The sequence below is a fragment of the Crocuta crocuta genome, unplaced genomic scaffold (assembly GCF_008692635.1).
Source record: "Crocuta crocuta isolate KB4526 unplaced genomic scaffold, BGI_CrCroc_1.0 scaffold142, whole genome shotgun sequence".
Lineage (NCBI taxonomy): Eukaryota > Metazoa > Chordata > Mammalia > Carnivora > Hyaenidae > Crocuta > Crocuta crocuta.
Window position 1 is genome coordinate 668,253 of NW_027528892.1, and position 18,448 is coordinate 686,700.

The following is an 18,448-nucleotide window of genomic DNA, read 5'->3' on the forward strand; positions in this document are numbered from 1 at the left end:
GCGCTCAGCCTGGGCGGCCCCTTCGGCTGCGCTCGGGGCTTACCTCCTGCTGAGCGAGCAGCACCCTCCGCTCACGCTCTTTCTCCTCCTCCCGGGCCTGAGCCTCGTCACGCCGCACGCGGGCGACATTGTCCTTGTTCCGGACGTGCCAGCTCTTCTTGGGCAAGATATTCATGGCGTCGTAGCCGGTCACCGACTGCCAGGCCCGCCTCCGAGCACTTCCTATTGGCGAGAGAGTGCTCCTCCCGTTGTTCCGGCTTTAAGCCACGGATTGGCCCTGGGCTGATTGTCACGCCCCTCCAGGCCCTTGACAAAGGCTGATTGGCTGAGATGTCCGAATTTGGGGAGGCGTAGCCTAGCGACCACCTCGCATCAAGGTCTGAGCCAATCAGGTGCCCCCACCCAAGCTTACCGGACGCGGCCACTGATTGGCTGGTATGCCTGTCAAGTCTTCTCGAGGCCAATACCCTTGATCCGCTTGTGTCCGACTCCTCCCCCCACCTCCCCGCCGCGTTTCAGGATGCGATTTACAAAGAACGGTCTGCAAGCTAAGCTGTCTTTATTGAAAGAAGACAGACATTCACTGGAGTGTAAGGGTGGGGCAGCTTCAGGGTCCTGGAAATCTCTGAATCCCACGGCTGTAAGGGCGTGGGTTTTTCTCCACTTTTTCCATTTTACAGGCGAGGTGCCGCGGACTTACAAAGGGTCTGGGAGCGCAGGTCTGAGTCAGAAAGTGGGACATCGTTCTGAGCAAGGCTAGGGGAGGTCAAAGAGCTCCGTTGGCCGAGCTCAGTGCCACGGCGCGCTGTGCCAGGAAGACCTTATTCTGCGCCTCCTAGGTAACGGGTAAAGAGAGGTAGGGTGAAACAGGCCCCTCTCCCCACTGTTTCTTCCCATATCCAGGACCCATTCCCAGGAACCCAGTTTGGCTGACCGTCTCTATCTGGCGTTTGAGCTCAGAGATAAGACGTCCATAGGAGTTAGCCAAGACCAAGGTATACACCATCAGGAGGCTAGAGGAGACAGAAATGGAAGTCACACCCACAACGCTCTTAGACCATCTTCAAGGTATGGCCCCTTAGAAACCAAGGACCTGAACCCCCAGCCCGTGCCTCCCTCAGACCCAGGAGTTCAGGCCCCATCCTGTCCTCCCTAGACTCAGGAATTTGGGTCCCCGGCCCCTTCTTCTCTTAGAAACAGGAGGGGGGGGGTGCCCCAGATCACACAAACTCAGACCTAGGAGTCTGGACCCCTCTCACCTGGAGATCAACAAGAGAGGCACAGCAAAAGCCTGGGTCCCCAGGAAAAAGAGAAAGTTCTGGGTGATGCGAGGAAGTCTGGAAATAGACTCCGGGATCTTGGCCCAGATGGACGGCTGACCTCGGAATGGACCACACAGCTTAGAAGGTGGGATCCTGAAGAAGTCAGAGACAGACAGTCCTCAAGTATGGCCAAAATTCAGAATCCTGGACGACGGCGGAGGGATGGAGGGGGGTAGAGGCAGGCGCCTCTCACACTTACAAGAAGATGCTGTAAAGCACGGGAACAGCGGAGATGGCCAGACCCAGGAGAAGGACCAAGGGGAAAAAGAAGTTCACTGTGGAGGCCCGAAAGGTGCGGGAGGCCGGAGAGCAGGTGAAGAAAAGTGTGAACTGCGGCGAGGAGGAGGAAATTTGAGACATAAGAATCTGAGCCCTAGCCTGTCCTTTTTCACCATGCAGAAGTCCGGGTCCCCTGATACCCCCCCTCCCCCCAAGTCAGGAACTAGAAGTGCCTAGACCTTTGCTGCCATCAGACCCAGGAAACCGGCTCCCTTCCCTCGGACTGAAAAGATGCGCTAGACCCCTTCTCCCGCATCCAGAAGTCTGTCCTCCAGACCCCCCTCTCTCAGGATGGAGTAGCTGGGAACACTCGCAACCCCACTCCCCCAGGACCCAGAAGTCCGCCACACTCCTCACCTTCTTGAAATAGAAGAGTAGCAGGAACTTGACTGTGTTGATCATGGGTAGTAGAGGGCAGAAAAAACTGCCTACCCAGACCACGGTCTGCGCGTAGATGAGCCCCAGCACCTCGTCGGGCACCTGAAACTCCTGGGTTCCCACCGTGCGTCCCAGCGCCCCGGGACAGAAGCCACAGAACAGCCTGAGGGGCGGGGCGGGGCCGAGTCAGAGGCGCGGCGGCCCGAGTCGCCCCGCCTCCACCGCGCCACACACCAATCAGAAGTGAGCAAGTCTGAGCGAGGTGGAGCTTTCAGTCCTTGAGGGAGTGTGCGCGCAGGCGCGGGCCTGAGGGTGGATGTAGGGGCGGGGCCAGAGGGAAGCAACTAGGTGACAAGGGGCGTGGCCTGTGGGAGGGGCGGGGCTACTGCGCGGGGCGGAGCTCTCACTTTCGAGGAAACTGGATGAGCAGCATGACAGCCAGACCAGTCAGCAGATCAAAGAGCAGGAGTTTGTACATTTCCTGCCCCAGCCGAGTCTCCCAGCACTGAGGAAGGAAGTCCTGGGTCAGAAAGATCTCAGGACTCAGGCAGCTAAGGACCAAGAACCCAAGTCTCGAAATCGCAAGTGTGAGATCCTTACTATCCTTTCTCTGGGGTTCCTCCGATTTCTCCATCCCTACCCCTGTCCTCAAGAGGAGGGGTGTTCCAGCACCTAAACCTGATGTTTGGACCCACCCAGCTTCTCCTCTCCTTCAGGGACCCAGGATTTGGGGTGTTCCTCCTTCCATCTCACCGGTAGCTCTTTGTAATTGTAGCCGCAGGTTTTGCACTCCTCGGCCTCGGCATTGCCCCCGCAAGTGATCTGATTCCAGAGAGAGAAGAGCAAGACCAGCAGGGAGGCCAGGCGGAGAAACACGGTCCTGGCGGAGAAGGGGGGGGAGGGGCGGGGAAGGGTAAGAAAGGGGGATCAGCACTGACTAGTGCTCACTACGCGCTGGGCCCCTCCGGTGCGGGACACACAATTCTCCCCACTTCAAAGAAGAAGAAACCGAGGCTCTGTGAGCAAGATCTCACCAGGCCCCACATCCTGGAGATTTCTGTGCCTTATGAACTGCAGCCAGTGCCCTTCAGACCAGGCGTGCCACCATCCCCCGCCCACCCCCAAAGGCTAGAACCTGAGCAGGATAAAAACAATTTGGCGGCTCCTGGTGTAGCCCTCCAGCGGGGCAATGAGGTTGAACACAGGGGGCAGCAAGAAGTTGACGCCAGAGATGAAGATGGACGGAAGGTAATCCACCCCTAGCTTCACCAGTGGCACTTGCTGGACAAGGGGCAGCTCCTGGGGGAGAAGGTGGACCAAGCAAAGAGGTTCGGGAGGAAGGTCCTCCCCCAGCACCCCAAAGTCCGAACATACACCCCATTCCTCCTAAGATCGCAGGAATTCTAGACTTCAGTGCCCTCCAACCTTGGATAATGGGATTCCAGGCCCGCAGGAGCCCCTCCCCCAGGGCCCTCCGCACCTGCAGCTCCACGGTGGCTCCCGTAGCCCAGTAGACTCCGTAGAAGGCCGCCCCCAGGAGGGCAAGCACCAGCAGATTGAGCAGGACCCGCACCGACCACACCTTGGCTTGCTGGCCCAGGGTCCGCACTGCAGCTCGGCGCCGCACCATGGCTTCCTCCAGCTCCACCTGAGGCCGGGAAAGACGTCCATTTGGCTCAGTTCCCCCCAGGCCGGGCCAGGGGTCCAGAGCCCCTGCTCAGCGCTGCCCAAGGGCTTCTACAACCCTGGTCCCAGCCCCTCCGTGGTCCTCCACGTGACCGTNGGCCCCGCCCAGCACTCACGCCCAGTGCCCAGTTCAAGTCGCTTCTAGTTCCAGGACCTGTATCGTACCCCGGGGAGCTTCGGGCGCCGGCCCCTTCCTGCTGCTGGGTTTTTCCTGTGCCCTTTGACCTCAGGTATCCCTATTGTGGTCTCTTCCCAGCCCTCTCCTTTCCCAAGGCCCGCCTCCTCGGAAGAAAGCTCCACCCAGCATCTCTCGGGGAGCCCCTTCCCTGGTCGCGGCCCCGCCCCCTCTGGTCCCACGGTGGCTGTAGACCTGGACGCGCACCTGCAGCTCGTATAGGATGATGCGCTGGCGCAGCCGCACGTGGACATCCCCACGAAGGCCGAAGTCCCAGGCAGAGAACACCCGGTGGCTGTAGCTGGTCAGGGTCTCGGACTCAGCCAACAACGTCTGTTTCAGTCCTGACATGGAGCTAAGGGAGGGAAGAGCCAGGAGACAGAATGTGGGAGGTCAGCCCCCCCACCCCCCCTTATGGGACAAACAGGGAAGACGAACCCTAGGACCTCGGGCATTTGGCGAGCTGCTACCTAGCAGAGAGAGAGTCAGAGATGCAGACACATGGAGCCCAAGACCGAGAGAGAGATTCAGGGGCAGACTCGGGAACATAGACACTGGAGACAGAGAAGCACAGAAACCCAGTAGACAGCGACAGAGTTCCAGAGAGTAGGGGACAGGAACCCAGAGTGAGACAAAGACCCTGGGGACAGAAATTTAGAGGGGATACAGAGACCCTAAAGGGGACAGATTCAGAGAAAGGGGGACAGACAGTGAAACAGGGAGAAAGAAATCTAGAGAGAGGAGTCAGAGACTCAGAGGTAAGGACAAACGTCCAGAGAAGGGGGTTGGGGGAGAAGGACCCAGAAAAGGAAGACAGAGACTCAAATAAGCGGGACAAAGTCCAGAGAAAACTGGACCAGGAGGCTCGGTACCCCACTCACTGCTCCCACGCGAGCCCCCAGCTCCCCTTCAGTGGGCACTTACGGAGGACTGACTCCCGGTCTCTCTGCTTCCACCTGGGCCCTCTTGAATCCATTTTGTTCTTGGGCCCGTGGAACCTTCTTTATATGCAGATGGACTAGGCCTGCTCTCTAAAACCTATTCCACAGCTTCTCCTTGTTCTTGATGTTTAGGCTCCTTAATCCCACAGCCAGCCAGCGTGCCCTGATCTAGCCCCCGCCTGCTTGTTGAAGCTCAAATCCAGTCCCTCCTCCCCCCCCCATGACCTTTCATTTCTCAGAAAATTCCAAACGTCTTCTCACCACAGAGCCTTTGCACTTGCAGTTGCCCCTGCCCAGAATGTCCAGGTCTCAGCTGCTCACCCGGCCAGTTTCTTCTCATCTTTCTGGGCTCTTCTTACAAGTCACCTCCTCAGATAGTCCTTAACTGACCACTCCATTCAACGAGGCTTCCCACCCGTTCTCTATCTCAGGGTGGTGGGTGGTGGCGGCAAACACTATGGCGCCAGTTTGTATAAATAAAGCTTTATTGGAACAGGGCCACGTGCACTCATTTGCTGTCGACGGCTGCATTAGCCCGACAGCAACAGTTTAATTCACACAGAGACTGTATTGCCAGAAAACATGAAAATATTTCCTGGCTGGCCTGGATTAAGAAAAAATTGCTGACCCCTGCTCTATCGCCTTGATCATAGGATCCCATTTGGTCTCTATATAGTACTGTTCCCAAATGAAATAGCTGATTTGTTTTTTAAAAAATTTTTTAAATGTATATTTTTGAGAGAGAGAGAGAGGAGAGAGAGAGGGAGAGAGAGAGACACAGAACCTGAAGCAGCTCCAGGCCTCCAGCTGTCAGCACAGAGCCCGACGCGGGGCTCGAACTCACGAACCGTGAGATCGTGACCTGAGCCGAAGTCAGATGTTTAACCGACCAAGCCACCCAGGTGCCCCTAGCTCGTTTGCTTTCTAACGTAAGATTTGCTTTTTATCTCGCAGTTTATCTCACTTCCTGGCTGTGAGCCACACAAAGGTGGGGACCCACAGCTCATACCCCTGGGCCCTGGCACAGTGCCTGGCATTCAGGAGACACTCCACTTCATTTTCTTCTCTAAGCCCCTGGCCGCCTTCTTGACGCAGTCCCTCCCCTCAGAGAGCTCCCAGTCTTGCCTGAATGCCAGCGCGTCCCAGATTTGCACCTCCGGACCAGACCTGTCTCCAGAACCCACATATGCAACTGCCTACCCCTCACTCCCCTCATATGTCCAAAACCCGTCTCAGAATGGCCGGAGCCACACTGCCCGCAGGTGGGGCCCCTTCTGCCGCTCTCCCCACCTCGCCACAGGGCCGCCCGTCCAGACGCTCAGCACCCGGAGTCCTTCCTAACTTCCAAGCTTCCCCGCCCCCACATGCAATCGCTGGGGGATCCCCTGGGCTCTACTCAACAGACACAGAGAGCCTCCCTCTTGCATGGAGAACAGGCCAGAGCAATCCACCGTATTAACAGAAAGGATGGGGGGTGGAGGGAAATGGGGGCACTTGGAGAGATCTTGAGGGGGGTTCTGGAGGCTGGTCACATTCCATTGGAACATTCTACGCTCTACCCTTTGGTTTCTGCATGTTTCTGGATAGGTGTGATACGTTTAAAATGAAAAACATATAGGTGCGCCTGGCTGGCTGTCGTTTGATCTTCCTCCTCTTGACTTCCACTCAGGGTATGATCTCACAGTCCGTGAGTTCAAGGCCCACGTTGGGCTCCGTGCTGACGGTGCAGAGCTACCCTCAGCTCCTCTGTCCCCCGCTCTCTCTCTCTGCCCCTGCTCCGCTGGTGCCCTCACACTCTCTCAAAATAAATAAACTTTAAAAAAGTGCCACCGCGAAGAAAGACATGATAATGTGAAGAGATGGAGGCATCAGCTAAGGCTAGAGTGCCAATCATGTTGCAAAACACAAATGTATCCAATCAACACCTTGTACACCTTTAATGTACACGATATGATTTATATCGTTGATTATATCTCAAGGAAGCTGGGGGCGGTGGGGAAGAAAGAAAAAGAAGAAAGAGAGAAAAGGAAGGAAGGAAGGAAGGAAGGAAGGAAGGAAGGAAGGAAGGAAGGAAGGAAAAGAAAAGAGAAATTCGAAATTGACCCTTACCAGCACCCCGGTGCAAGCCACCACCTCCCTTGCCTGGATTGTCACCACAGCCTCGTCACTGCTGCACCTGCTGCTTGCTCATCCCCAACTCCCCCCTCCTTCTTCCCTCCCCTTCTCCCTCCTTCCGTCCACCACAGAGCCAGAGAGGAAGCCTTTTACAACCTAAGTCAGATCAGGGTGATCTGCTCAAGAGACTGCAGTGAGTCCCATGTCACTCAGAGAGAAGTCACATCCTTTACAGAGTGGGACGCCTCTTCATGGCTCTCCCCACTTCCCTGTGCACCCTCCACCATGCATCCCTGCTCCTGGCTTGCTCTGGCTGGGCGCTCTGCCTGCAATGCTCATTCCCTGGGTATTTATCTGACCAGACCCTTCACCCCCTTCAATGTCTTTATTTAAACATCTTGTCTCATTGAGGCTTCTGGGGGGCGGGGGGGCTAAATACAGCAGCCTGGCACATTCTCACTGGCGGCCCACCGCACCTGCTGTGTGTCCAGAGCCCCCCTCACTTTCTAACGCACCATGTCATTGACTCATTTGTGGCTGCTTATCACCTGTCTCCCCCTGGTAAACTGTCAGCTCCCCAAGGACAGGACTCTGTCTGGTTTTTGTTTGTGTCTAGAACCATGGCAGCCGACACACAGTAGGCGCTTAATAAATATCTGTTGCCAGAACGAGTGAGTCACCCCTGTTTGTTTCCTATAAAGCACGCTCCCCTCCAGAAAAGATGTAGTTAATTTGTGTGGTTAAGCTCTTACATTCCTGCACTAGACTCTAAAGCCACAGGAAGGAGAAACTTCCCAATTTGTCATGGGTCTTTAGCACGAATGAAACATTTTAAAATGTGATTCATGTCCAACTGAGAGAAAAGGATCAAACTTCAAGACTCTGGATTCCTGGGGAGGAGGTTTCTACCACGACGACTCCCTCCCCAGGGTCCCTGGTGTCACTGACCGATGGAGGATGAGCACCAGGTGCAGGAGGCCAATGACAAACACAGAGCACAGGTAGGCGACGGCTAGGTGTCGGCGGGGTGGGTAGAATCCATAGAAGAGAGGAGACCATTCTAGAAAACCCTGTCGAGGCAAAGGTCACCGTGGGGCTAGGCAATGGGGGCTGGGAGCACCGAGACTCAGACGGGGGTCTCCCAGGGACCCACGCACTCACCTCTCCTGAGAGCAAGCTGAAGAGATGGGTGGGGAAGGTGACTAGGCCTTGGGGGTTGGGGTTGTAGAAGCCACAGGGTGAGGAGGTGTCAGGGCCAGGGGGACCCGGGGGCGTCCCTTCCAGCCAGGTGGGCAGCAGCGTCATGCAGGCCTTCAGCACGGACGCCAGCACGTTGAGAAGCAGCAGAAAACGGAGCAGGGAGAAGTAGGACTCGGTACCGGCTCCAAACTGGCCTGCAGGAGGCGCCACAGAGGCCTGTGGGTGTTTTCTGAGTCCTGCCCCTCAGCCCCCTCCTCCCTCAGACCCAGGGGTCCGGACCCCCAGCTCCTCCTCCCTCAGACCCAGGGGTCCGGGCCCCCAGCTCCTCCTCCCTCAGACCCAGGAGTCCTGGCCCCCAGCCCCTCCTCCCTCAGACCCGGGACCGGGGCCCCCGGCCCTTCCTCCCGCAGACCCAGGCATCCTGGCCCCCAGCCCCTCCTCCCTCAGACCCAGGAGTCCAGGTCCCCAGCCCCTCCTCCCTCAGACCCGGGAGTCCAGGCCCCCGGCCCCCTCCTCCCTCAGACCCAGGAGTCCTGGCCCCCAGCCCCTCCTCCCTCAGACCCGGGAGTCCAGGCCCCCAGCCCCTCCTCCCTCAGACCCAGGGGTCCGGGCCCCTCCCCAAGACAGCTGCCTCAGCCCTGACGCACCCCCGATCCGCTTCAGCGTCCACGCCCAGGGCTGCAAGGTGTGCAGGCGTTCCTGTATCTTCTCCTTTGACCGCCGAAACCTCAGGGCCCAATGGGCCTCCCTGGAGTCCGATCCCTGGGCCACTTTGTCCCTGGCATGGGTCTGCCTGGTACAGAAACAGATTTAAAGACAGAAAATGAGGGCCTAGCATCCCCAATGGACACCCCCCAAACGCGGAAGCACCCCAACAGTGGGACCTGGAGGTGAACTGCAGCGTATTGGTAACTGGGACGCTCTACAGCGAGAGGAGACACACCCGGGAAGCCAGGCGGAAGTCGGAGGTGCAGGGATCTGCGAGTTGCAGACCAAGCGCGCTCACGCCGGGCTCTTTAGGGACGCACTCGCGGGTGGCAGAACCATACGGGGAAGTGATCATCACACAAGTCTGGGAGGAATAATTGTGGGGAGAGGGGGTGACGGCGGCACGCAGGGTGCTTCTGGGCGCCGCAGAGCAGAGGCCCCTGGCCCAGGTGCAGTCTGCCTGGCCGCTCGCTGGGTGGGGGGGGGTGTACTCTGCGCAGGATGCTCCCTGCACTTTGCTGTAGGCAGATCTCATGAAGGAAAGGTGAAAAGAAGGAAAGAATACGTGTCTGGGTTTTGTCCCTGTTCCTGGCACAGAGCGTTAAAACCCTTGGAAGACCTTAAGTGACGAGATCCAGGTGTCTTCTGGAGCGGAAGTGAGGTGACTTTTGGACCCCGTCCAAGAGTGGGGGCTGGTAGCCAGGGAAACCAGCCGCAGGTGTGGGAGGGGGGAGGGGGGCTTGGAACTTGCAGTCCCATCCCCGGCCTCCAGGGCGAGGAGAGGGGCTGGAGGCTGAGTTTGCTCGCCAGCGGCCCAAGATTTCATCGAGCGCGCCCGTGTCACGGGACGTCCAGAGAAACCCGAAAGGATGGGGTTCACAGAACAATTTCAAGACGCACGACCCCGTCCTCAGATGGGCCTGGCCCCTGCCTCTGATTTGTGCCGCCCTGGCTAGAAATGCATGACACACGCACGCCTTCCAAAAGTTCGAGTGCAGGCACTTTGCTTTGGGGAAACACCCGTATTTCTCTGAGCTTTACCCAGGCAGGCCGAGGGGAGGCTTCACAGAAAGGCTGTACTGCGGGCAGCGCGGGGAGCCTGTGTTGACCAAGCATCGTTCCCCAGCCCGCCCAGCTCCGTCGCGGCAGGGAAAGGAGGAGTGACAAACTTCAACAAGCGGGAGACAGACTCACAGACACACATAGAGCGGAGAGGGACACACAGAGAAGAGAGAGTCCAGAGTCGGGGAGGCGGGACACAGGCAGGGGAGGCAGAGGGCCCTGCAGTCAACTTGGCCCACAGCTGGGTGGGGAGCAGGAGGCGAGCCTCACCTGTGGGCCCGGCGGGCCTGCATGGGCCAGGGAAGCTCCCGGGAGGGCATGGGTTGCTCCAGCTCCTTTTCGGCGGCTTCTGCCAAGACCTGGATGTTGCTCTCTCCATCTTCTCCCTCCTCCCTCGATGACCCCCAGGGGAGAATCCCGGGTCCTCGGTACCGAAGGGTAGCAGCACTGGGGAGCTCATTCAGCACGGAGGAGAGTGACGGGCCTGGGGCAGGGGAGGGGCGGAGCTAGGAGGGCGCAGGACTCCCAGCCCCCAGCCCCTCCTCCCTCAGACCCAGGGGTCCAGGCCCCCAGCCCCCTCCTCCCTCAGACCCAGGGGTCCAGGCCCCCAGCCCCCTCCTCCCTCAGACCCGAGAGTCCAGGCCCCCGGCCCCTCTTCCCTCAGACCCCGGGGTCCAGGCCCCCGGCCCCTCCTCCCTCAGATCTGGGAGTCCAGGCACCAGGGCCCCTCTGCAAGCAACCAAATGTGCCCCCCCCCCCCAAGGGCTGAGGAGCCCATTCTTCAACTTTCTTTTCCCTCTAATTCGGGAGTTTGCTACCCTGGCCCCCTCCCCATCCCCCACTGAGCCTGGAGTCTGGACCTCCAGACCCTCCCCAGAACGCAGGAGTCCTAGGCCCTGGTTCCCTTCCCCCACCCAGAAAGCCAGGAATCGAAACCGTCCCCCTTCTGCCCTCTGCACCCTGGAGTCCAGGCCTCCATTCCCTACCTCCCCCAGGACTCCCGCCAGCCTGAGGGGCTGGACCCTGGTCCCCACTCCCCCACCTGCTCGGGCCCCCCGGGGTGCCGGCCACCCTCCAGAGGAGCCCCAGGCATCCGGTTCCCACGTCGGGCCTTCTTCCATGGCCCCAGGTGCAGCTGTGTTTCCGTCTCTAGCGGCCGGCTGGGCGGGGCCTGCCCCGGGGAAGGGACCCCGGCAGGTCCGCACCTGGCCAGCAGGTGGCAGTGAGGAGGGGGACACTTCAGCATCAGGGCTGCTGCTGGGAACAAACGCGGACGCCAGCGTGGTTCCGGGAAGCCCGGCTCGGCGAGCCCCACGCCGGCGATCAGGCACAGACACGGTCGGTCTTTGCGAAACACTTTATTGGGGGAGGCTCACACATTCTGACCGTGTCTCAGGCCAGAGAACGACAAGAGAGTGACAGGTGCGCTGGGACCCTGAGGTGGCTCAGATGAAAGCTGCAAAAATGTCCACAGGCCTGCTCCTTCGTGCCTCAGTTTCCCCTCTATGAAACGGGAGGGTTATGTTCCTTCCGGGTCTGAAACACTGGTCAGAGCGGGACGAAAGCCACAGGGAGGCGGGTCCCCGCTGCCAGAAGCTCCTACCCCACGCCCTGGAGCCACACACGCATCTGCATCTGCACCAGAAGCCATGGCCCTGCGGCCTCCGGTGGGGAGAGGGCGCGCAGCCCTTCCAGAGCCCTCCAGGCAGAGGTCGGGGAAGCAGAGGGCCGCAGCCGGGCTCCGTCGGGCGCAGGGCACGGCCGAGGAGATGGGAATCNGTGGCCCTGCGGCCTCCGGAGGGGAGAGGGCGCGGCCCTTCCAGAGCCCTCCAGGCAGAGGGTGGGGAAGCAGAGGGCCGCAGCCGGGCTCCGTCGGGCGCAGGGCACGGCCGAGGAGATGGGAATCCTCTCCGGGCCCCTGGCCAGTCGGGCAATCTTTCTGGGAAAGGGGACAGCGGCCGGGGTCACAGGATTCCCAGGCAAAAAGCTTGGTGGCTGGACAGACTGGCAAAGAGCGTCGCGGCAGCCTATTCCTCCCGGAGCTTTTCTGGGGCCAGGGTGGCGGCCGAGGGGGCAGGCGCGGCCTTCCTCCGGCCGGGGCCGCCCCCGCCCAGAGCCAGCCCCAGCAGCAGCGCGGCCAAGGCCAGGATGTGCATGCAGAAGTAGACGGAGGCCCAGTACCGGACGGTGTCGCCCAGGGACAGCAGCACAAAGCCCATGCACATGTAGTCGTAGGCGCGCATCTTCAGGAACCAGTGCACCCAGTCCCACGCCTTCTGGCCCCCGGGACTGAGCCTCCCGCGCAGGGCCGACTCCAGCCGGGCCTCGGCCGCCAGGCACAGCGGGATGGTCAGGAAGCTTAGGTAGTAGCCAGGGTGCAGGCCGTGCCAGTAGGCGCTCAGCAACATGGTCCAGGCGCTCCTGGGGGAGGGGCTGGGATTCAGGACCCTGGAGCCCAGACCCCCAGGCCCTCCTCCCTGACACCCAGGAATCCAGACCCCCAGCCCACCTCCCACAGACCCAGGAGTCCTGCCCCCAGCCCCTCCTCCCTCAGACCCGGGAGTCCTGACCCCCAGCCCCTCCTCCCTCAGACCCGGGAGTCCTGACCCCCAGCCCCTCCTCCCTCAGACCCGGGAGTCCTGACCCCCAGCCCCTCCTCCCTCAGACCCGGGAGTCCTGACCCCCAGCCCCTCCTCCCTCAGACCCGGGAGTCCTGACCCCCAGCCCCTCCTCCCTCAGACCCGGGAGTCCTGACCCCCAGCCCCTCCTCCCTCAGACCCGGGAGTCCTGACCCCCAGCCCCTCCTCCCTCAGACCCGGGAGTCCTGACCCCCAGCCCCTCCTCCCTCAGACCCGGGAGTCCTGACCCCCAGCCCCTCCTCCCTCAGACCCGGGAGTCCTGACCCCCAGCCCCTCCTCCCTCAGACCCGGGAGTCCTGACCCCCAGCCCCTCCTCCCTCAGACCCGGGAGTCCTGACCCCCAGCCCCTCCTCCCTCAGACCCGGGAGTCCTGACCCCCAGCCCCTCCTCCCTCAGACCCGGGAGTCCTGACCCCCAGCCCCTCCTCCCTCAGACCCGGGAGTCCTGACCCCCAGCCCCTCCTCCCTCAGACCCGGGAGTCCTGACCCCCAGCCCCTCCTCCCTCAGACCCGGGAGTCCTGACCCCCAGCCCCTCCTCCCTCAGACCCGGGAGTCCTGACCCCCAGCCCCTCCTCCCTCAGACCCGGGAGTCCTGACCCCCAGCCCCTCCTCCCTCAGACCCGGGAGTCCTGACCCCCAGCCCCTCCTCCCTCAGACCCGGGAGTCCTGACCCCCAGCCCCTCCTCCCTCAGACCCGGGAGTCCTGACCCCCAGCCCCTCCTCCCTCAGACCCGGGAGTCCTGACCCCCAGCCCCTCCTCCCTCAGACCCGGGAGTCCTGACCCCCAGCCCCTCCTCCCTCAGACCCGGGAGTCCTGACCCCCAGCCCCTCCTCCCTCAGACCCGGGAGTCCTGACCCCCAGCCCCTCCTCCCTCAGACCCGGGAGTCCTGACCCCCAGCCCCTCCTCCCTCAGACCCCGGAGTCCAGGCCCCCGGCCCCTCCTCCCTCAGACCCAGGAATCACTACTGTCTTTTCAGGAACCCAGTTAATTCCCTCTTATCACATCTACCTCCAGACACATGAACCTGAGCCCCTCGCCACTTCCTCTTGGGGATCTAGAAGTACAATTCCTGATTCATGAAGACTCAGAAATCTCTAGCCATGGTCCCCTCTCTCTATGGACCCCAAAATGCTATCCTTTGAAGACCTACAAATTCAGGCTCCAGCGCCACCTCCCATGGAGACACACAAATCACCGCCGAGGACTCTGCCTGGGGTGGGGGTGGGGGTGGTTCCTTGTCTGTGGGCATCAGCCTTTCCCTGGGGCACATCAGGGTCCTTGAAGTACAAAAATAACCCGAGGGCACGATAATGCTGCCCCCTCATCCTTGGGGGCATAAAGAGTCTGTATAAAGCTGAATTCTCCCTGTTACCAAAAGGGGAGACCTTTTCCCCTCTTTTCTTCAGTCACTTCCCCGAAAAAACATAGTGTTTTCAGAGCCTTTCCTCTGTCCTTTGGGTACAGACGGAGATGTTCGGCAAGGGTGGAAATAAGCCTTATGAAAACAGTTCATGAATGTTTTTCTGGAGGGTGGCGGTACCAGGCCTCGGAAATAGAAATGTCACTCGAGCGGGGGCCCGGCTCCCGGCCACTGAGGGGGTTCGTGGAGGAAGCTGGCATCATGCTGCCACCTGCTGGTCACTGACACAGGAGCTGCGTCCGTCCCTCAGGTGGAGGCGACCCGCACAGGTGGCTGCCGCACACCAGCTGACCGTGGGCAGAACAGGAGACCGTGCGTCATGGCACAGAGTCCGCGGGTCCTCTCACTGGAGGACCGTTATCATTTCTCTCATGCTGCCCAGGGGACTGTGACGCGTGGCTCCGGTAAAAAGGCAGCCTGCTTTCCGTTCTGGTAATCTCACTAGCGGGCTACACAGCCCGGTGTAATGCTGGTTCCTCAACAAAACTGTGTTTTCTTTTCTACCAATGGTGGAGAAAAAAATTCCCTGGGTCGGGAGCATTGAAAGAGAGCATCCCCAGCAAGGCAGAAGAGATGCACAAAAATGACCCCCGGGCACCCTGAACTCCACACAGGCAGCTGAACTCTGGGCTTGCGTCCCACCTGCTCTGCCCACCTGCACACTCTCCGAAGAACAGTCCGTGCTTCCCCCTCAACCCTTCCCCCCGCTTCTATCCTCCCTGGAGCCCACTCCACTTGGCTTTCACTTCCGCCCTCCAAACTGCTCCCATCAAGGTTGCTGGAGACCCCCCACCCCCGCCCAAGCTGGAGCCTTTGTTGTACTGAAGCTCCTGACACCCATGCAAATGATCCCTCTCTCCTTTCCTGACTGTCCTATCTCATCGGCTCTGACTCTGCCGGCTCCTCCTCATCCCTCATCTACACCAGGGTTTCTCAGTCTCAGCACTACTGACATTTGGGGCCAGATCATTCTGTGCTTGTGGGGGGGAGGGTGTCCTGTGCCGTGCAGGGTGTTGAGGAGCGTCTCTGGCCTCTAACCACTGGATACCAGTGGCACCTCCCAGATATGACATAAAAGGCTTCTAGGCGTTCCCAAATGTGCCCCGGGGAGTGTGGCACAATTGCCCCCAGCCGAGAACCTCTGCTCTAAACACTGGAGCACCTCGTGCTTGACCTGATGCTCAGCCCCAGAGCGTTAGCCCCACCTCTACCTGAAGACACCTGAGCATGGGCTCCTTATACCGACCTCCTCCTGTGCCAGAGTCACTAACTGACACCTCCAGTAACCCCAGCCGAAACCTGAGTCACCTCGGAGTCCATGAGTCTGCACCTGAGTCTCACTCCCTCACCCGACCCATTCTGGAAACTTCCTCCTGCCCCAGTCTTGCCGTCTCGGGCACTCACAGCCATCACCTGGCATCACGCTTCGCTTCCTCGCGTTCTTGCCCCCACATCCAGGCCGTGCCAAGCCCCGACTCCGGCACCCAGGTGGGTTAGCTCCTAGCTCTGCAGCTGCGTCCTGACCTCATCTGGTGGCTCCGGGAGGGTAGAGTGACACTCGGCAGGTTACCTCACCTCTCTGAGCCTTGGTTCCCTCACCTTTAAAACGTGGGGAAGGGAGCCTGGGTGTCTCAGTTGGTTGAGCATCTGACTTCGGCTCAGGTCATGATCTCAGTTTATGAGTTCGAGCTCCGAGCAGGGCTCTGTGCTGACAGCTCTGAGCCTGGAGCTTGTTTCGGATTCTGTGTCTCCCTCTCTTTCTGCCCCTCCCCTGCTCTCTTTCTCTCTCTCTCTCAAAATAAATAAACATTAGGGGCGCCTGGGTGGCTTAGTCGGTTAAGCGTCTGACTTTCGCTTAGGTCATGATCTCCGGTTTGTGNGTAGTGAGCTCTATGTCCGAAGGTTTTAAACATAACATCTGGCACAGTTTCCCCTGGAGAAGTATCGGATGGATAATGAATAAAAGCTACCGTACAGTGACTACTCACCTGGCGGGCCTCACGTTAGGTACGTCTCACATCGCTTAATCCTCACATCAACCTTTGAAGCACGTAACAGCATCACCCCCATTTAAGAGTAGAGGAAACACAGGTCAACTAATTACTTAAGGTTTCTCTGTATCTGGCAGGGCCAGGATTCCAGAAAGTCTGGCCAGAGTCCACAGGATTCAGTACGCTGCTTCTGTCCAATGATGCTGACTTTACAGAGGTAGAAACTGAGGCCCAGAGGGGAACGCTTTACCCCTGAGCAATGCAAATCAGTGGCTGGGCAACCGGCTTAAGAAACTACAACTCCCATGATCCTCTGGGGCGGAGGCCAGGCCGGGAGCCTACAGGCGCCGCTGGGGGGGGTGTAGCTCCGTTTTCCCAGGGCAGGCGCGCTCACCTTAGGACATAGGAGCGAGCAGGTGCGCTCTTGTAGACGTACTGCGCCAGCCACCACTGCACCGTCATGTTCCAGTACCGCATGCCATCCCGCACCCGCACGCAGAAGTCAGTGCCGTAGCAGTCGATGTTGCGGATGGTCTCATAGTCGTACTCCACGGAGGCCGCCTTCTCCGGACTGGGGGGGGTGGAGGGTGAGGGTGGGGGACAGACATGCAGCTCAGCCAGGCCCCCCTCCTGACGCTGGCTACTGCCCCAGCCCCGGATGCTCAGGAGGGGATCACGGCCAGGCCAGGGCCCTGGCTGTCACGTTCGCTAGGGCAACAGGGGAGGGTAGCCCAGAGGGAGCCTTTTCCGGGAGGAGGACTGGGGGCGGGGGCGCCACGGTTCACTGACAAGGGGCCCTCCTCCTCTTGGTCTGGGGACTGCAATGCAACGGAAAGCCTAGAGGGGCTACGGTCAAGTCCTCAGCAACCTGACCCTTCAGGGGTCTCAGATGCTAGGGAAATGCCATTCCTTAGCAACCAAGCACTCTACTCAGAGAAGCCTCCAAGTGTGGTTCTAGGTTGTCACGACACTGTGGTTGCTAGGGAAGTAGCATCCCTGGCAACGAGGTGGTCTGTGACTGCTAGGGAGATGCTGGAGGCCACGTGACACCTGCATGGTCTCTGTTGCTAGGGAAAGGGCATTCCTCAGGAACAAGGCCTAGGTTTAGGAACGCTTCCAGAAAGGGCCCCTCCCGGCTACCGGTCCTTATGATTACTCAAGAAGTGTCGTCTCCAGCAATGCACTGGTGCTGGGTCACCAGCGCCAACAGTCCCAGTGGTGGCGAACATCCTTCACCTACCCCAGGGGGTGGCTTCTGAGAATGGGAGGGGGCCATCTATCAGAAAAGCCTTCAGTTCCTGCTTGCCATTTCCTGGCGGACGCCCTCACTAATAGCCGGAGGTCTACCGACGGTTGCTAGGAACGGGGGGATGGGGGGTGACTTGGGGGGGGTAGGTAGTGAGTCCAGGCCCAGTGGTTAGGAGCACCATCTCCCTAGCAACCTGGGACAGCACTTCCTTAGCAACAAGACAGCCCCTAGTTACTGGCTAGCAATCCAAGAACGGGGATGGGGGGTGGCATTACAAACAAGGTCAATACACAGCTACTGGGGTACTTCCTCTGCAATGGTAGGAAAGCCACCCGCGGTTGCTGGAGCGGCATCCTCTTTGCTACAGGAAAGCATGGTCAGGGACACCATGTCCTCAGAAAGTGCAGGCTGTGACGCGATGGCGTCCCATGGTTGGGGTCTGTGCCCTGGCTTCTAGTAACCAAGGGAAGTTTAGGGGGCGCCATTTACATAGCAACGAAAAGTGAGTCTTGTGGCAGGAAGGGGCAGGCCATGGTTGCTGGGGAAGCGCCTCCCTAGCAAAGAGGGGCAGTCTGGTTGCTAGGTAACCATTTCCCCATCACAGCCCAAAGATGGTATCCCAAGTAACCAGGAACAATCGGGTTACTGGGGTGACACTTCCATAGCAACAGAGGGGAGGCATATGGTTGCTAAGATACCACCCTTTCCTAGCAACAGAGAACAATTCACCATCCCCAGAGGTGACAAGCATTAGCAACAGGGGGCAGAGGCAGGTCTGAAGAGCACTGCTCCCTAGGACCTAGTACGGGGTAGGTGGGCTGTAGCCAAGGGGTGACATTCCACTGACAGCAGGGGGCGCAGCCGCACCCCCTGCTCCCCGCTCTCCTCCCTGCTAGGGGCAGGGCCAGCCTGTGCTGATGGGGGCTGCCAGGTCTTGGGAAGCCTCCCTCCCGCCGCCTGACCTGCTGGGGGGTGGGCATTGGAGGGTGGGGCCGCCCCCGGCCCGGGCTTTGGCGGCCACGGGGTAGGCCCCGAAGCCGGCAGCAATGCAGCCGCACTCGGCGGCAATCCAGGCCACGTAGAAGCGCATGCGGAAGGCGAAGAAGACGGGGATCATGTAGAAGAGGCGGGCGGGCAGCGGGCGGGCGTAGAAGGCGTCCTCGCGCACGGCCTCCAGCGGGAAGAGGTGTGAGGACAGCAGGAAGAGCAGGCCGAAGAGCGGGGCCGGCCAGGCGCGGCGCAGGAGGGGCCGCAGGCTGGGCACGGCCCCCTGGAGGGGCT

The 18,448-nt window shown here is 60.0% G+C and overlaps 3 protein-coding genes across 3 annotated transcripts in view; all 3 read right to left on the bottom strand.

Annotated features, from left to right (window-relative positions):
* LENG1 (leukocyte receptor cluster member 1) overlaps window positions 1–235 on the bottom strand; it is a 3,119-nt gene extending 2,884 nt beyond the window's left edge. Inside the window, exon 1 of the mRNA XM_077757075.1 lies at window positions 44–235. Coding sequence (XP_077613201.1) covers window positions 44–175 — 132 coding nt within the window. The 5' untranslated portion in view covers window positions 176–235. The remainder of the gene's footprint in view (window positions 1–43) is intronic.
* A 307-nt stretch (window positions 236–542) lies between these two features.
* Window positions 543–11,015, bottom strand: TMC4 (transmembrane channel like 4). Its single transcript, XM_077756995.1, has 15 exons — window positions 10,909–11,015; window positions 10,137–10,350; window positions 8,744–8,889; window positions 8,058–8,290; window positions 7,845–7,966; window positions 4,048–4,195; window positions 3,460–3,627; window positions 3,115–3,278; window positions 2,733–2,859; window positions 2,387–2,484; window positions 1,959–2,142; window positions 1,522–1,652; window positions 1,260–1,415; window positions 935–1,013; window positions 543–835 (listed from the first exon to the last, which is right to left on the bottom strand). Exons 1-15 carry the CDS (start codon window positions 10,985–10,987, stop codon window positions 767–769), a joined length of 2,118 nt encoding a protein of 705 aa, XP_077613121.1. The 5' UTR covers window positions 10,988–11,015; the 3' UTR covers window positions 543–766.
* A 630-nt stretch (window positions 11,016–11,645) lies between these two features.
* The window catches only part of MBOAT7 (membrane bound acylglycerophosphatidylinositol O-acyltransferase MBOAT7), an 11,963-nt gene continuing 5,160 nt past the window's right edge, over window positions 11,646–18,448 (bottom strand). Inside the window, exons 6-8 of the mRNA XM_077756918.1 lie at window positions 18,130–18,446; window positions 16,313–16,489; window positions 11,646–12,287 (exon numbers count right to left, since the gene is read on the bottom strand). Of these exons, the coding sequence (XP_077613044.1) occupies window positions 11,894–12,287; window positions 16,313–16,489; window positions 18,130–18,446 (888 nt within the window). The 3' untranslated portion in view covers window positions 11,646–11,893. The remainder of the gene's footprint in view (window positions 12,288–16,312; window positions 16,490–18,129; window positions 18,447–18,448) is intronic.

Excerpts from the sequence above, each read along its gene's own strand:
- TMC4 (XM_077756995.1), bottom strand. The coding sequence starts at position 10,987 with ATGGAAGAAGGCCCGACGTGGGAACCGGATGCCTGGGGCTCCTCTGGA. Across the intron at positions 8,890-10,136 it reads CAGGCCCGCCGGGCCCACAG|GCAGACCCATGCCAGGGACA; the intron begins GTGAGGCTCGCC and ends TTTCTGTACCAG. Across the intron at positions 1,416-1,521 it reads GTGCTTTACAGCATCTTCTT|GATCCCACCTTCTAAGCTGT; the intron begins GTAAGTGTGAGA and ends TGACTTCTTCAG.